Source organism: Phycodurus eques, chromosome 10 (assembly GCF_024500275.1).
Source record: "Phycodurus eques isolate BA_2022a chromosome 10, UOR_Pequ_1.1, whole genome shotgun sequence".
Lineage (NCBI taxonomy): Eukaryota > Metazoa > Chordata > Actinopteri > Syngnathiformes > Syngnathidae > Phycodurus > Phycodurus eques.
This window is the reverse complement of record NC_084534.1, coordinates 20,703,615-20,721,977: the sequence shown is the minus strand read 5'-3', so window position 1 is coordinate 20,721,977 and position 18,363 is coordinate 20,703,615. Positions and strand designations below refer to the sequence as shown.

Genomic DNA, 18,363 nt, shown 5'->3' with positions numbered 1-18,363 from the left:
ATATTTTAATGAGCTCATTCTTTTGCTTTTGTGTCTTAGTGTTTTCTGAATGTTTTGGCAGGTATATGTGGGCTTTTGGGAAGAATGTCTGGAAGCGCTGGAAGAAGCGTTTCTTTGTTCTTGTGCAGGTGAGTTTTTCTTTAAAATCTTACTCTTGACCATAACACATAAATATTCAGAGGAAATTAGAATTTTTTTCTCTATCCAACTTGCAAAGGTTTCATGTAATACAAAAACAATTTTCCCATAAAATGTATATTTTTTTTCTCATAAAACTATAACTTTTTAGACATAACACTGAACATTTTTCATGTAATTTTATATCTAAAAGTAGTGTAAGTAGTGTAAGTTTTTCTTGGAACATCACAAGTTTTCACCTGTACATTATGAAATTATTTTTCTTAAACATGACTTTTATGTCGAACTTCATTTTTGGGGGAAAATATGATTTCCCCCCCATAAAATTACGACTTGCTTAAGCATTTTTCTTGCAACATGACTTTTCCTCCATAACTTTACCCCCATAACATTTCATTTTTCATGTAATATTGCAACCTCAACCTGTATATGTTTTTCCTTTTCAAAGACCAAAAAGATAATTTTTACTTAAATAACTAAATGCCCTTCTCGTTTTAGATAAAGTAGAACTGTACTGCATCGTAGTGAGTGGTGTTTATTGTATTGTCCGTCTCGTACAGCTAAATAAGGTAGCAAAATAAACAGAATGACAAAAAATCTAAGGTCGCCACAACATTATATTAATGAGTTTTCACTTTTTTTTATGCAGAAAAATAAATAGGACATACGGTATAGGTATTGTCACTGACATTTAAATTTTGTTGGTATATTTCATTTAAATTCCCAAGAGGTTCACACTAAGTATTTAGAACTTGTGAGTGTATGGAATGTATTTGTTCTTTTTTGTGTGGTTGCGGTTATATTTTAAGAGACTAAATAATGATACAGTACAATATTTGGTCACTAAATCATTGCTAAGTAGAACATTTTAATGGAAGAATTTTGAACTGAAAACACATTTATTGGTGAATCCGTTTGTTAATTACAATCACTGGTTCACATCTGATTTCGAGAGCGCCTTCGTGTATATTTGAAGTCTCACGCTTTCTTCCATAGGTGAGTCAGTACACATTCGCCATGTGCAGCTACAGAGAGAAGAAGTCAGAACCACAAGAGCTTCTCCAGCTGGACGGCTACACTGTGGACTACAGTGACCCGCAGCCAGGTGAGTTGGTATCAGTCCCCAAATTGTTTTTTTTTTTAAACGTGAAGCCGAATATCTACGTTTGTTGCTCTCGTGTCAGGCTTGGATGGCGGAAGGGCTTTCTTCAACGCAGTGAAGGAAGGCGACACTGTGATTTTCGCCAGCGATGACGAGCAAGACCGCATCCTGTGGGTCCAGGCCATGTATCGTGCCACCGGCCAGTCCCACAAGCCTGTCCCACCCACTCAGGTCCAGAAACTTAACTCTAAAGGGGGTGCCTCGGCCCAAATGGACGCTCCCATCTCTCAGTTCTGTAAGTAGCCCGAAGCGCGTCACGCTGATGTAGACCGTCGGTAGTTTCGTCCATGACGCAGTGACGGCTCATGAATGTCTCACGCTCATGCGCTCCACTTTTGCGGTCACAAACGTGCTGGTAGAACTAACACACACACATGCACTCACACACGTGCCTTGACCTCTCATGGTTTGGACCACCACTCATTCACTCCAACCACTCCCAAAGGTGCCGACCCAACAGGCTATCCCATAAGCTCACTAGCAATGACCAGCTTAGGAAAGATGTGATCATAGTGGTGTGAAACCACAACAACCACCTCACATGAGATCTGCACATTCAAGCCCGCTGGGGTGGAATTCAAGCTGACGTCAGCGTGTCCTGCTCTCGTTTCCAAACCGTAGGCCAGAAGTGTTTTATACGGTATACCACTACACTCTAATCACCCAACATGTCAGGTAGAAAAGTCAAGGTAAGACTGTCTGCAGTCATGTGGCATCTGTCCCCAATTCTGTTCTCACTGTCTCTTGTTTCCCCAAATCGCTCTTTTAAAATGAATTCACCTTAACTGCAAATTGTATTCATTAAAACAAATCTAAGCATCTCATTCTCAATTGGCTAAGCGCGTAATACTAATATGAAACTTTCCGACCCACTGATTTGATTCGTAATACTGCGTTTTACTCCTCCATAATAGATCCTGCTATTCAGAATAAAATAAGGATTTCCAATTTGCATCTTTTCAGTCTGTGTAGAGAAACTTGTCAAGGAGAAGAACATTTCGGCATTCTTTAAAACATACTCCAAGACTACAAAACAAAATAGCCCCTCAAGTATGTATATTCTTCTCCTTTAACCACAGCATTGCACTGAAACTGCATTTAAATTGCATTCAAATTGTTATGAATTGGCTCCGCTCCTCCGAACCCTATCACATAAATTCTATGTTGTTTCTCCATTGGTTTCTTTGTCCAGTATGTGATCGTTCTTGTGGTTAATTGACTCCTCTGACGCCAGCTGTCGCCATTCAAAGCGTCGCCACGGTGACACGACCCCACCGATCCCCCGACCCCATCGATCCCCCCGACCCCTCCCCTGAAACATTGTGGAACACTGCGCAAACATGTTTCACCCCCTGGTGGTCTTGAATGGCACTGGGATCATAATGTACATCTCCCTCCTGACTCCGCTGCAGTGCTAAATAACAGTCCTGGGAAGGTTCTGATTGGACTTTTAAAATGATATTTATTATTAGGAGTAACCCCTTATCCTTGAGATATGCTATCCTACAAATAATATAAGGAGTAGTTACAAATCAACATGACCGTGGACAATGCAAGAAACCAACAAAATCCACGAAACAAAAGCAGTCTTGTTGGCATGCAGTACATTTTGGACTGATGCATCACAGGGTTGCACGGTTTTGTTGGTTTAAATGAAAACACAATGAAAATTAAAGCCCTGTCTTTTGGTCAAACTTTGACACCATGCCCCACCCACATTAGATGGTGAAGGCAAAAAAAAAAAAAAAAAAAAAGCTTTGAAATTTAGCGTTGTTAATTTGTGTTGGTTACCTTCTTTCAATTGGGACTAATTCCCTCGTAGGACTTTGCGAAACTATGAGCCCTGCACTTCCAAAAATGGCTGACTTCCTGTTCAATTTCATGGGTCCTTGAGACTTTTTAAGTGAGTTCTGTCGTGATAGACATATCATCTAATTTCGGGTTGATCGGTCGAACTGGTGCCACGCACTATTTTTTCCAAACTTTCCATGGAGCACAACTAAGTTTTGAGGGGTTGTGTTCAGGGCTCCAACGATACAGTATGTTGGATTTCACCAGGATTCATGCATTGGCAAAAATTGGTACATTATCATCGGGCATGAAGAATCCCTCCGAAAAGGCGAGCCATTCGTCGGAGGAATAATAAAAAGCAATTCTTAGAGGAAGATTGGCACATTACAGCAAATGTTCTCATCAGCTGGAACATGATTTATTTTAAGAGGAATCGAAGCAGAAGAGGACAAAGAGAACTCTTTAGTTTTAAAGCTTTTGCACTGACATCATTGATCAGATCGGCTGAATTATGACATTAAAGCCGATCAGCATAAAATTCTAATTATCGGCCGACACTGATCAAGCCGATCAGATCGGCGTAAAGACTAGTGTTTAGTCCAGCAGAGAATCCCTAATGTAAACATAGTGGCACCTCTTTAACTCCTTTGAACTTTAACCTTCCTCTTGACAGGTACTTTATGTGTTGTCACTTAAAAAAACAAAAAACGGTGGTACATCATAAGTAGCTCTCCACTCCTTAAGTACTGTCCCAAAATGGACAACAAAACACTACAGCGGAGTGACGGGGATGCTGGACGCTCTCTTCCTCTCTCTCTCTCTCTGTCTGCCTCGTTCTCTCTTCAGTCCGCCTCAGCGTCTGTTGTCACACGTCGTCTTCACATGAACTCACATTAAGCCACGAGGTCTCGTGTCGGTATCGGTCGTTGTTGTTGTTGTTGTTGTTGTTTTTCTTCTGAGTTGTGTTTTCTTCTTCGTGCTTTGCCTGTCTACCCTTCTTCAGTAATGCCGCTAGCTGCTCGGTCAGTCAGGGTCTCTCGTGATTGCTCTCCTCCAGCCTTGTTGCTAGTCTTTATGTTATTCTGGTTTGTCCCTTCTTACCCTGCTGTCTTCTAGCTGGACTCAAGGGTAAGTGCTTCCCTGTACCCCGGCACAGCTCAGATAATCCCCGCCGATTATCTGACAAATGCAACGCTCTTTCTTTCTGCCTCTCTCTCGCTCTCTTCTTCCTGCTCTTTCTCCTCCCTCTGCTCCTTCTTCATGTCTCGCTTCATGTCTTTAGATATTAGTTGGGAACTTTTTGTTTTCTTTTTTTCCCCTTTTTGACAACCTTCACTTGAGGATCAAATTATAGAAGCATCCATTCGTGCCAATATAGGATGCATGTCTTTATTCGAAGAACGTTTTTTTATTTTTTTGGCTAAGTATTTGGTTGAAGTGGATATGGTAGTTGTTTCTGCATAATTGCCTTCTCTCTTTGCTCACATTGGTAATTCGATCCCTCAAGAGTAAAGCAATTTTTGATGACCAGAATGACGACAGATTGGCCTGAAATATTAAATATTCACATGCATTATTAATATGATGTTAAAGAGCTGGAAACGAATCTTTAATATTAGATCGATGGAACATGTATAATTCATTTTATGTAAGGTAGTGAGTGGAATCAATGTGTGGATAACTGTGCCGACGTGCTTTACTACAGAGGGCTCAATTTGCTCAGACGTTTATGTTTCGCTTCTTCTTGCCTGGACGAGAGTTGGCAAATATGTATACGGAGTATTCTGAATGCCAAAGACAAGGAGTAGCTAATGCCGCCCCTTCTAACGATGAAATACTCCGGAACTCCCCATCTTCCCCCTTCTCTCCATTCCTCCTGCAGTAGACGGGCCTGTAAATATCGAGGCAAGTGCAGTGGTCCTTATAGCAGAGATCTCATGTAGCATTTGATTTGCCTGAATAGGAGGACACTTCTGTCATGTGCCCGTTAGTTTCTTTCAATACAGGAGGATTCATTCATTAACCCCCTTCCCCATTACCCCCATTTCCCAGAGAATGATACAGTTCTGCCTATGTCGGCTTCATGCTATTTACCCATACTTGCACCGATCTGCTACCTTGTTAGAGTTCTTTGGTACTGACATGCCTGTTAGTTTGCTCGGTAGATGACCATGAACACACTGTAACACATTCAAGTATTGTCAACTTGCAAATGCGTAGAGAGAGAAAGAGAATTCAAAGAAAGCAAAACAAAGGGAATGCAATTCAAAACAGCAAATCTGAACGCGGGCCTGCAGATGTGCCTGACGTTTAAAATTAATTCCTTTCTCCAAGCACGTGCTCATTTTATTGCAAACTTATATTCTCGCTGTTTCTATATGTCAGCTGGAATTGTGGCGCGGTGTTGAGCGTGCCCAGTGCGCATACTCATTATGTCCTCAAAGGACATAAAGGTCAGACACCTTCTGCTCACACTTTTGAATGTTGTCCCACTCGCCCAACACCCTGCAATATCGCCTCTTGGTAACTGGACCAAGATGAACTCTTTCCTTGTGGTCCTCCTTTTTCCTCTATTTTGTCTGATTGTCCACTTCATAACTTCTGTCACTGTCCTCCATTTTCACTTTGTGTTGTCACACTTCATGTGTCCTCTCCTTTCACATTGTCTCACTAGTCCTAACACTCTTTCTTCCTTGTGCACATTTTGGCTTGTCGCCTCGCAGGTTTTTCTTCCTCAGATTAGGGGCTAACCGTAACCTTCTGTAGTTTCCCTCGCTAGCGAGTATCTCAGAACGCCAGCCCCCGCATTGCCCCCCCCCGACCCCCACCCCATCTGCCTTTTCCACCCGGAGGTTGACGGATGTCGCTTGTGCTCTCTCTCCAGGCCCCGCCCAGCGCATTCCACCCCACGCCCCCTCCCTAGCCATCATCGCCTTGTCTGTGTGTCACGGACCTGATACCTGTTACTCACACAGAGGACATGACAGCATCACCTATATGCACTCACGGCCACTTCATTAAGTACACCTGCACAATCTAATGAGATTGGTCCGATACAACAGCTGAATCCAAAATTGTACCTTTAACAATATAAAAGAATGGCTCTCAGTAGAGCAAAGCCAAACTATTTGAATTAGCACCAAATTGTATGAGGATTGAAAGATTTACAGTATATCTGCCAAGAAAGGATAATGTAAAAAAGGACCCTCTTATAAACATAACAAAAGAGCAAAGGTTTTGTGTGAATTGCTGATGAATAATTAGATTTTTAAATCCATTTGTTAGTTAGCTGGGTGCCTCAAACTCTACGTATGAATCCCATCTCTGTCCTTCCTGTGCGGCGTTTACAGGTTGTCCCTGTGATTGTGTAGCTTTTCTCAATCTTTAACTTTCTAAAAAACATGCACATTAGGTTCATTAAAGATTCTAAAATTTCCATAGGTATGAATTATTATCTGTATGTGCCCTGCGATTGGCTGGTGACCAGTACACAAGGTCTGTCCCGCCTCTCGCCCAAAGTCGGCTGGGATCGGCTCCAGCTCACTCGTGACCCTAAAGGCTAGATGGAGATGAATGTATCCTGAAAAATGAAAGATAATAAAACAAATGCCCCCTTACAATGCTAACAAAAGAGAAAAGAAAACAATAAGTAACAAAATTTAATGGGTTCTTTCTTGGCCCATGCCCATAAAGTTCTCTGGAAATTGCTCACCCATTGTTTTCTTTGTTTTTCCATCCATTTTTTAAATTTGGCAAGGTACTTCCTGATTCATAAGGCAAACAACGTTTCATTTTTTACCTTCTTGTGTGGACTGCTCCTTTAACGACATAGTGACTCAAATGGGGAAAGTTGAAAATATATTTCCCGAGCCACACATTTATATCACCTCGAGCTCACACCTTTCAGTGGTAATACAACTCATTCTGCATCATTGTGAGAGGTGTTTCGAATATGTTGCCCCTCTCTGGCAGATAAAAGAGGTGATGAAAATGTTTAGAAACACAGAGCGGTTCAACGTGACTTCTAACCACAACCGCCTAATTATGTTGAATACCTCCGTGTCAGTGGCAGTCAAAGCTAAGAATGATTCATTTTTCAAATATTTGCATACGGTATTTGAACTTATTAGATTGTGCAAGCGCGCCAAATGTTGTGGTGTAATCTCTCACAGACAGTAGAGCACAAGGAATGTACTTTAGCAGGATATCAATGAAAGATTTAGTACTCCGTCATCAACCATGTTCATTGCAAATTTTCTCAAACAATCTGATATTAACAATCTCCTCTTAGACTTTAACACTGAAGAGATTGATAGCAAAACTAAAACCGCGCTGCCTGTTCTGCGGCATCCAGATACACCTTTGCCATATATTTCTATAGCACACGACTGGGTGGTGGGAATGGCAGAATCTATCGATGACATTGATAGGAAGAAAACAAATTAAGGAGACCCTGCAAACCATCAGGGACTGTGATACTGCATACACATGCATGCACGTACAATGGAAGTGCCGAGCATAGCTTCAGCTCTCCCACCGATACGTCAGATCTCTTTACGCTGTCTGACACAATGCAAGTTGACAATGTAAGCTGTTAATGTTTATAATTTGCCCTTAGAAGAACCCCCTCCCCTTCACCACCAACAACAACAAAAAAAGATATTCCCTGATGTTTCTGTGTTACAACCAAGACTTAGCGTGCACCTTACTGACATCCTCTCCTCTGAACCGTGTGCTTCCTTCTGTGCTGTTGGCTGGATAGATGCTGACAGAGCTCAGAAACATGGCATGGATGAGTTTATCTCGGCTAACCCCTGTAGCTTTGACCACGCCTCGCTTTTTGAGATGGTGCAGCGGCTCACTTTGGACCACAGGCTCAACGACACCTTCTGCTGTTTGGTGAGCTCCTCGCCGCGTTGTCTTCCGGGGGATCGTGTTGCGGGTTACTGACTGCCGTTTGTTTCACACAGGGATGGTTCAGCCCGGGCCAGGTGTTCGTCTTGGACGAATACTGTGCCAGGAACGGCGTCCGAGGTTGCCACAGGCATCTGTGTTACTTGCGCGATCTGCTGGAGAGGGCGAAGGGTGGCGCCATTATCGACCCCACTCTTCTTCACTACAGCTTTGCGTTTTGTGCCTCCCACGTGCACGGGAACAGGTGTGCACAAACCTGTTTTTCACTGTTCCACTGCTTTACAGGCACATAGCTTGCTAAATGAAATTAGTTGTGAACATATTGTGCTACTAGAATAGGGGGGAATCAAAATCATCAGTTATGTTATGTCTTTACCCATCTATTATTTTTTTTGTTGTTGTTCTGTTTTTGTTGTTTGATTTTAATGTTGTCCTTCTATTTTGATTTATGCATTGGCTCTATTGACAGGACTGGATTGTATTTTTTGTGGGTTATTTTGAGACATTTGTGGTGTGATTTTGTAGCCCAAATCCTAAACTAAGCTTCTTTCTCTTAAAGCCCACCTCCCTAATCCTCTCCACCCCCGTCGCCCACCCTTTAACCTAAATAATTAACATTTCCGATAAAAAATAATTACACTTTCCTCAGTGTATATATATATATATATATATATATACACACACATTGTATGTGACTATAGTGATATTCATTGTTTGTACGGTATATAAAGCAGTCAGCCTAATCCTCAATTCCCTTCCCACCCACCCATCTGGGCAATGAACCATATAATTTCTTAAGCACCCATCACTATGAAACAGTCCAACCATGTGATCAGTGAAGAATGATTCAATTATATTTTCAATAGAATACGGGGAAGTGGAGTGATTATAACGGTATACTGTTATGAAAATACTGTATATGGATAATAGTAATTGAAAAAATATATAGTGGTCACAACAAGAGTACTATTTACAGAAGTACTCCAATATGTGCCCACATAATTCACCACCTTTTTCTTACTCCGACATGTTGGTAGTTAGTAAATAAAGCCTCTCTTTTCCCCCACAGTCCTAATGATAGCCTACAAAAAACACATTACAGTTCCATAAATACCGTCGCTGTATTTGCTTTAACTTTGTGTTGTTAACCATTTGCATATCTCCACGTGTTTCCTTGTTTTTCTTTGTGTTCTTTTCTTTCTGTCCTCTGTTGCCGTAGTTTCTTACTGTCCATATTATTCATCCTACCATGTGTCCATTAAAGTCAGAGAGGGCCGCAGTTACTGGGGGCCGATGGGCTACGAGGCCCTAATGAGCCCAAAGAGCGCCCAAATGCCAAATCCTGACACTGGCTCTAAACGAGCGCACCTCATATTCAAGTTTAGAAAGAGAAAGGATTCCAAAGTCTCTCAAGAGCACAACAGGTGAGACATTGTCATAAGAGGGGGATGGAGTAACCAAAAATCATTCTCAAGTAGGAGTACTGTCATTAACTTCATGTCACTCTAACCTGAAGTGAACTCTCAGTTCGGCGGGTGAAGAGCTGAGAGCTCTGATGTGATTTATACAGCTTCGTTTGTGTGCTTGCGTGCGTATGTGCATGTGTTGCTCTTTTGCCCTTCTTCATGTGTGTTTTTTTTATCCTCACAGGCCAGACGGGCTGAGCACCGTTAAAGTGGACGAGAAGGAGCGATTTGAAGACATCAAAGAGCGGTTGCGTGTGATATTGGAAAACCAGATTGTAAATTTCAGGTGACGCGCACACTAATATGCACACATTTGACTTGACTCCACTTCAAAATCAATATCGTGAATCCATCTTTTCTCATTCCCTCCATGTAGATATTGTTTCCCCTTTGGCCGTCCAGAAGGTGCACTGAAGGCCACTTTATCTTTGCTGGAGAGGGTTTGTCCATATTTGAAATACATAATTATGTGTTCTACGTACCGGCTACAACATTAGATACACTTGCACAATCTGAATCAGACGGCCAGCAAAATCATGCTGTATTAATCCCGTTAGTCAGTGATTCTCAGTAAGTACGTGTACCGCTATTGGTACGCGGGATCCCTTCAGTGGTACGTTGTCTGTGAAAGAATCACTGCTGAAGTGCATTCAGTTGTATTTAACTTTTAAGATGAATACATTTGCATATAATCTTTAAGCGTCAACTGTTTTTGTCGGGGTACAATTTATTTACATTTTATGTGTAATACATTTTAATTGCGGAAGACTTGTTTAATTTTCCTGTAGCTAAGCACAGTATTATTGTTTAAACTATGCATAATGTTAAAGTGGCTTACGATAACACTTAGTTTTATTCTTTGTAGGAATTAAAACTGTCTTGCTTTTTGATGAGCACCTAGTCCTAGTAGGCTATTGTATTGTATAGTTCTGTTGTGTTGATGTAAAATTTTATATTTTAATAATGAAATAATTCATCCTCATTATTTATCATTAATGTAAGTCATATGAATTAACAAACTATTCATCAAAATATTTATGCAAATGCAAATGTATAATTCTCTTCATATTTCCGATGGCCTACTAACCAAATATTTAAAGAGATACAATAATTAAAAATAATAATAAATGCATACTTTTTAATTAACCAATTTTAGGAAAAATTATAAATTGATGCAACTAATACTGTGAGACTCCTGTAAATAATGTTCAGTGGGCCGCATTAAAGAACAGAGAAGGCCGTATGTGGCCCTTGGGCCATACTTTGCCAAGCCCTGCATTAGATTATGTAAGTGCACGCCATAAAATGTCCGCTGAGTGTGTGTATATGGACCTTATACCTGCTGAATAGACAGCAGCAGGTCACATGCTTTTCTTGAACTGTGACCCTCAGGTCCTGATGAAGGACATTGTGACACCTGTCCCTCCAGAAGAAGTTAAAGGAGTTATCCGCAGATGTTTGGAGCAGGCTGCTAACCTCAACTACCAACGGATTAAAGACTATGCTAAAATTGAAGGTAATCAAAGGAACTGAAGGGAATATGACAATAAATGTATCCAGAATGGCACATTAACTGAATTAGTTGTTTTTGTTGACACGTTGAATTCAAATGGCTGGACAGTCCTCGTCTGGATCAGCACCATCATTTTCAATTTCATAGTTATCCAATTCCGATATGGTTAACCCTTTTATCACTAAGTTTGATGCATTGTTCACTGAAAAATTTGAACCCATAAACATTGACTATTTTTTTTATATATGTGTGTTATATGAGGTTCCACACTTGCACTCAGTTGATCCAACACCTCTGATTGGTTTTATGTGTAATTGAGCCCACATAATTGTAAATTTGCAAATTAATCTGAATTAAATTGTATATTTTAAGTAAACATAAATTTGAAGTTCTAATCAACATTGATGTATTTTTTTGTCAGTATTTTTAACAATAGACAAATTAACTCAACAGTTGTGTTTTTCGTTGATAAACATGAAAGCTTAACCCCACATTAAAGTATAATTGTTGGATCAACTCAATATTTTCTTAAAAATGTTCTGAAAATTTATCTAAAAAATTATTGTGTGATTAATGTCTTTTGTGTCCGTTTAATCAATTAAAATTGCATGCGTGGAACCTGATTTGGGGCTGCAGAATATGTACTTGTATCCATTTCTGCACCAAAATGTAAAGGTTTTTGTTTATATGCAGTCCTTCTATACTAAACAAACTGCAATGAACACAAAGCCTGCTTGCCTCTGGTTAATGTGAACAAGAAAAGACAGCAAGAGACTCCACTTGTCTTGACGTCCTCTTTCCTTTGTGTATCCTTTTATCCCAGATGATGTGTCTCTCACTCTCTGTCTCTCAGTGCAATAACTCTCTCCTTTGTTTCAGGCCTGCTTTAGCTTTGTGCTGTTCTGTAGCTCAAGTTGCCCTTTTTGTAGAGGTGTGTGTGAGTAAAAATGCATTCAACTCCCCCCCAAATCTGTCCATATTCTGATCTGTCCTTGTCGTGACTCCTCGACAATGTGGACTTGGCGGTCCTCTCTGAGTCACAGCTCCCAAAGGGATCACACTGCCGTAGCCTCTACAGTCCCGAACTCTTGTCTAGCTTCCCTTAACTACCCCCCACCTCTGTCTCTCGCTATCCTCCCTGTCAACTCTGCTTACGTCTCCTCTCCCACGCAGTTGCTTTACACTCGATCGGGTGACGTGTGGTGAAGTGGCTTTCGAAGCAAAGGGATGCTGGGATTGATCAGCTACAAGCCAGCATCCGCCACCTTGCATGGGCTTTGAGACGTCATCTCGATTCAGTGGCGGGCACTTTGCTTGGCATAAGACCACACTGACAGTGACGTAGAGTGTGGCAGTGGGGCGAGTTGGGTGCTTCGAGCTCAAGAAATAACCAGCAAAGTGGCATCACAACCAATCACATCACAACCAATCAGTGGGTATAGTGATTGACGTAGACTGCCTAATGACTGCATGAAGAGTGGCTGAAAAGCCTGGCCGTGACAGTTTAGTTGATTCATACCGAAAAAGCACGAGTGGAAGAATACATACTGATTGAAAACATGATCTAAATTGCCATTGGAATCTTTCGTCCAATGGGCGGCTGGGGGATCAAGTGGTTAGCACATCCACCTCACCGAATCTCATTTCCCATAGCTTGCATTGATTTTCTTTGAGCACTCCGGCTTCCTCCCAGATGCCAAAAATATGCTTGCTTGTTTTACTGAAGATTCTAAATTCCCCTTGAGTGTGAATGTGAATGTTTTTCTATATGTGCCCTTCGATTGGCTGGCGACCAGTCCAGTGTACCACGACTCTCATCCAAAGTCAGCTAGCTGGGATTGGTTCCAGCTTTTCAGTAGTGGACTAATGGAAGAGACTCAGGTAATGTTAACACAAGAAGAACACTAAAGTAACTATGTGACTGTACTTAAGTAGAGTTTTCAGTTACTGTCTGTACTTTACTTGAATTGAATTTGTTTTTAATAAGTTCACAGTATAAGTAAAGCTATGAGAACACGTTTTGATAGCATAAAAGTAGAGCCAACATTAGCTAGTAAGAGTTGAACCGATTAGTCAACTGGTCGACGAGTCAAATATAGTACTCACATCGACGTTACAAGCTGTAACGTGCAAGCGTCGAGTCAGCGTCGCTTTCATGAGCTGCGACAATAGTGCACTTCCTTTTCTCACCTACGTTACGATTGGATGCCATAAGTGAAGGGTTTGACAAAAACAAAAAACAAAACAAAAAATAACTGTATACTATACCAAAATCAGTGTAGCATGTTTGAGAGACGACAAACAACAGTGGCCAATTCTGAAACTAATCGACTTTGTACGTTGCAACGGGCCGTTTTGATTTCCAACTGGACACAACCATTCTGTTCGTTAAGTCCATTGTTTTCGGGTCGTTAAATCGAGGATCCACTGTAATATGAAATTCTAAGATTTGTTCCGAATTTCTGATTCGTTTATCGCTTTTTCATGCCCACTCATATCCCAGTTCGACTCACCACCGATTCATGCACAATCCTCGCTCCCACTAAATAACAACTACATTCAGCATAATGGTGAGTTGTATTTTTAATAATTTCCCAAAAAATGTTCTATGCCGAGCCATCGAAATACAGTGTTTTTAAGTAGGCAATGACCGTGAGACCTGGAAGGGCGTGATTGGGAGGAACAGCCACCACCCACGATCAGAACCCGAGCGGAGTTCTGTTATTGAACTTCCGTGCTCATCACGGATTGTCCATAACGAACACTATGTTCAAACATAAGGGTGTCCATACACCAGGACACCCTAGGTCTCAGTTCAATGGTCGACTTGTTGGTCGTGTCGTCGGACTTGCGGCCGCATGTCTTGGACACTCGGGTGAAGAGAGAGGCGGAGCTGTCAACTGATCACCACCTGGTGGTGAGTTGGCTCCGATGGTGGGGGAAGATGCCGGTCCGATGTGGCGGGCCCAAACGTATTGTGAGGGTCTGCTGGGAATCTCTGGCAGAATCCCGTGTCAGAAGGAGTTTCAACTCCCACCTCCGACAGAACTTTGCTCATGTTCCGGGGGAGGCGGGGGACATCGAGTCCGAGTGGACCATGTTCCGCGCCTCCATTGCTGAGACGGCCGACCGGAGCTGTGGCCGTAAGGTGTTCGGTGCCTCTCGTGGCGGCAATCCCCGCGCGGCGCGGGGATGCCGTCAAGCTGAAGAAGGAGTCCTATCAGGCCTTTTTGGACTGTGGGACTTCTGAGGCAGCTGATGGGTACCGGCTGGCCAAGCGGAATGCAGCTTTGGTGGTCGCTGAAGCAAAAACTCAGGTATGGGAGGAGTTCGGTGAAGCCATGGAGAAAGACTTCCGGACGGCTTCGAGGAAATTCTGGTCCACCATCCGGCGTCTCAGGAGGGGGAAGGAGTGCACCATCAACACTGTGTATAGTGGGGATGGCGCGCTGCTGACCTCGACTTGGGACGTTATGAGCCGGTGGGGAGAATACTTCGAAGACCTCCTCTATTCCACCGACACGCCTTCCCATGAGGAAGCAGAGTCTGGGTTCTCTGAGGCGGGCTCTCCTATCTCTGGGGTTGAGGTCACAGAGGTGGTTAAAAAGGTCCTCGGTGGCAAGGCGACGGGAGTGGATGAGATTCCCCCAGAGTTCCTAAAGACTCTGGATGTTGTGGGGCTGTCCTGTTTGACACGCCTCTGCAACATCGCGTGGACATCGGGGACAGTACCTCTGGATTGGCAGTTTGGGGTGGACGTCCCCCTTTTTAAGAAGGGGGATCGGAGGGTGTGTTCCAACTACAGGGGGGTCACACTCCTCAGCCTCCCTGGCAAGGTCTTTTTTCAGGGGTGCTGGAGAGGAGGGTCCGTCGAGAAGTCGAATCTCAGATTCAGGAGGAGCAGTGTGGCTTTCGTCCTGGCCGTGGAACAGTGGACCAGCTCTACACCCTCGGCAGGATCCTCGAGGGTGCATGGGAGTTCGCCCAACCAGTCTACATGTGTTTTGTGGACTCGGAGAAGGCGTTCGACCGTGTCCCTCAGGGGTCCTGTGGGGGGTGCTTCGGGAGTATAGGGTACCGAACCCCCTGATACGGGCTGTTCGGTCCCTGTACGACCGGAGTCAGAGTTTGGTCCACATATCCGGGAGTAAGTCAGACTCGTTTCCGGTGAGGGTTGGACTCCGCCAAGGCTGCCCTTTGTCACCGATTCTGTTCATAACTTTTGCAGACAGAATTTCAAGGCACAGAGGGGGTCCGGTTTGGTGGCCTCAGTTTTACAGCTCTCCTTTTTGCAGATGATGTGGTTCTGTTGGCTTCATCAGGCCGTAATTTCCAACTCTCACTGGAGCAGTTCACCTCCGAGTGTGAAGCGGCTGGAATGAGAATCACCACCTCCAAATCTGAGACCATGATCCTCAGTCGGAAAAGGGTGCCGTGCCCTCTCCATGTCGGGGATGAGATCCTGCCCCAAGTGGAGGAGTTCAGGTATCTTGTGGTCTTGTTCACGTGTGAGGGAAAAATGGAACGGGAGATCGACAGGCGGATTGGTGCAGCGTCTGCAATGATGCAGACTTTGTATCGATCGGTCGAGCTACGTTCCTACCCTCACCTATGGTCACAAGCTGTGGGTCGTGACCGAAAGAACAAAATCCCGGATACAAGCGGCCGAAATGAGTTTCCTCCGCAGGGTGTTTCGGCTCTCCCTTAGAGATAGGGTGAGAAGCTCGGTCATCCAGGAGGATCTCAGAGTAGAGCCGCTGCTCCTCCACATCGAGAGGAGCCAGATGAGGTTGCTGGGGCATCTGATTCGGATGCCTCCCGGACGCCTCCCTGGTGAGGTGTTCCGGGCACCGCACCGGGAGGAGACCCCAGGGACTACCCAGGATACGCTGGAGAGACTACGTCTTTCGGCTGGCCTGGGAACGCCTCGGGATCCCCCGGAAGAGCTGGATGAAGTGGCTGGGGAGAGAGAAGGCTGGACCTCCCTGCTAAAGCTACTGCCCCCGCGACCCGACCTCGGGTAAGCGGTAGAAAATGGATGGATGGATGGATGGGAAAGTGTCTGTACATCTTGAGTACAAAGTGTGAGTACTTTTAACAAACAGCCTGTAGAATCGGAGCCCACAGTACTTGGCTTGCCCTGCCCGCTGGCAGCCCTCGCTACGCCACTGCACACTGATGCTGTTTTATGCCTTGGAAAGAACTGCTCAGCGTGCTGAAAAGATATTAAGGAGACAGCCTTACTATCTTGCTCCGCTGTGTCAACTGACCTCCCGCTGTCCTCGTGAGGCACCTCTTTTTTACAATTATCCCGAGAACATTTGACTTCCAGTCTCACCCGGGCGGCCGTCCTCCCATCAGCTTACCACCTCCGGCATTCCCTCCTCTGACCCCAGCCTCTTGCATGCCCCGATCCTTTTTTTGTAGGGAAAAAGAGGGAAATGTTTGAGCACCCTGTCTTCTGCTTGGCGTCTCAAGTGATGGATTTAACCATCCGTGAGTACTTTCATCCAAAGCCCTCCTCTCACCTCACCCCCTGCTCTGCCTCCCCTCTCTCTGCCATGCTTGTTATCTTTGTGTTTGTTTGTTTTTTATTATTATTATCCAAGTAGCACCACAGAATCAGCCGGGGTCCATTTTATTCTTTAATTAGAACCATCTGCTTGGGGTGGATATGAATGAGCAGCCTGGTGTGTTAGCTTCTTTCTTTTGGTTTCAATGCACATTCCTTTGACTTGAATGCATTTTTACATTGCTTACATTGATATCTCCTCCAGTCATGTGGTCTGGTCATGTGTCAGTGATGTGCTGTGCCCAACAGGTAGGCTTGGGACAACTGGGGTAGTCTTAATGGTTTTCAATCGAAGCGCTTTAAACGTTTGTTTGTTCTAACTTGACCTTTCACCAGTCGCTCAATGTGTCCTGTCTGATCCTGCCAGATGTCTGTTTGTTAACAAGCATCTTCATTCACAGGTTACGTTATGTTACAGCGTCTCTGTTTCGGTTATGTGTTTGTGACATGTCGCCTTGACCTTCACTTGCTGGAGCCGAACCTTTCACATCATCAGACGGTGATGAAGATCATCTTTAAATGCCCCCCCCCCACCCCCCCCCCCCCCCTGTTAGTGTGTAACAAAGCTTCAAAAGCGCTCTAAACATCTCTTCATCTTTTCTCTTCCTCTTTTCGCGCTCAAGTTGAGAAAGGTCAAAAGGATCAGAAGGATCCAGGTGAACTCATGTTTAGCTTCTGGTTTAGAGACACACACACAAACGCACACATTTACACGTGTCAACACATACAGTACATGCATATACATGTACAGTACATACCTGTATCTAGAAACATGCACATATATTTACAAATAAAACACACATAATGGTCTATATGATATACACACCTAAATACATGCCCAAGCTAAGTGTAAACACACACATACACTATCTACAATACATGCCATACATCTGTTAACTTGCACCTACATACATGTTCTCATGCCCTCAAATACATACTTTATACAGTATACCGTATAATATACACAAAATATATGCATGCATGGCCAGAATGATTAATTTATATGTAGCACATCATCCATAAAGTATATTATACAAACTGTTAATATACTATATGCATGATGTTAAAAGCATCTTTTTTATGGAATGAACACTCAAACTGCTGCTAGCATAAGCAATTCACATTTAAATGACTTTATATCTCACTTTACTACTACTAGTGCAGTACATACAACAAAACGACAGTAGCTTCATCATCAGTCTTGAAGCCGTGAAGTATTTTCCAAATCAGTAAATTGTTTTTGTCGACCTAGGCAGCATTATTTTCAGTGTAACCACAGCAACAAACAATAAGACAATTTGAAGTGGCTAACATGTTTGGGATTGGTTTTAGATTTCAAATTCCAATCTAGAAATGCATTAAGACGTACCTGATTGATTGATATAAATGATAATAAAACTGTATCTTGGCCCTCAATTAGACATTTTTCCACCATTAACTAATACTGAAGTGGTATGTTTGTGTCATTTAAGTTCCATGTGGGATGTTACCATTCAAAATGATGTGCATCATTCCGCTGTTTGAGTGTCATGACATCTGCCTGTTCAGCAATGAATAAGGACAGACATAATTTGGAACTGTTGGCAAAATATAGACCAAGTGAAAAAAATGAGAAAATGCTTCCATGGAATTACTGGTGTAAAAAAATATTGATCTTCTGATATACCAATTTACATGATTCCTTATATCAGCAAGGTCAAGTTATGTCCATCCCCCCCATTGTCTTGACTAGTTAAATGATGAAGCAGCTCCAAATGCAGATGCTTATTCAATGCAACTGTTCTGTGTACATTTTCTTGATGTGACA

The 18,363-nt window shown here is 43.1% G+C and overlaps 1 protein-coding gene across 4 annotated transcripts in view; it reads left to right on the top strand.

Moving 5' to 3' along the window:
- cadpsb (Ca2+-dependent activator protein for secretion b) overlaps nucleotides 1–18,363 on the top strand; it is an 83,915-nt gene that overhangs the window by 43,906 nt on the left and 21,646 nt on the right. Inside the window, exons 9-18 of one of the 4 annotated variants that reach the window (XM_061686892.1) lie at nucleotides 62–128; nucleotides 1,135–1,243; nucleotides 1,323–1,535; nucleotides 4,208–4,219; nucleotides 7,854–7,990; nucleotides 8,062–8,249; nucleotides 9,656–9,757; nucleotides 9,848–9,911; nucleotides 10,864–10,987; nucleotides 17,180–17,212. In XM_061686892.1, coding sequence (XP_061542876.1) covers nucleotides 62–128; nucleotides 1,135–1,243; nucleotides 1,323–1,535; nucleotides 4,208–4,219; nucleotides 7,854–7,990; nucleotides 8,062–8,249; nucleotides 9,656–9,757; nucleotides 9,848–9,911; nucleotides 10,864–10,987; nucleotides 17,180–17,212 — 1,049 coding nt within the window. The remainder of the gene's footprint in view (nucleotides 1–61; nucleotides 129–1,134; nucleotides 1,244–1,322; nucleotides 1,536–4,207; nucleotides 4,220–7,853; nucleotides 7,991–8,061; nucleotides 8,250–9,655; nucleotides 9,758–9,847; nucleotides 9,912–10,863; nucleotides 10,988–17,179; nucleotides 17,213–18,363) is intronic. The other 3 variants (XM_061686893.1, XM_061686894.1, XM_061686895.1) reach the window with 3 other exon arrangements.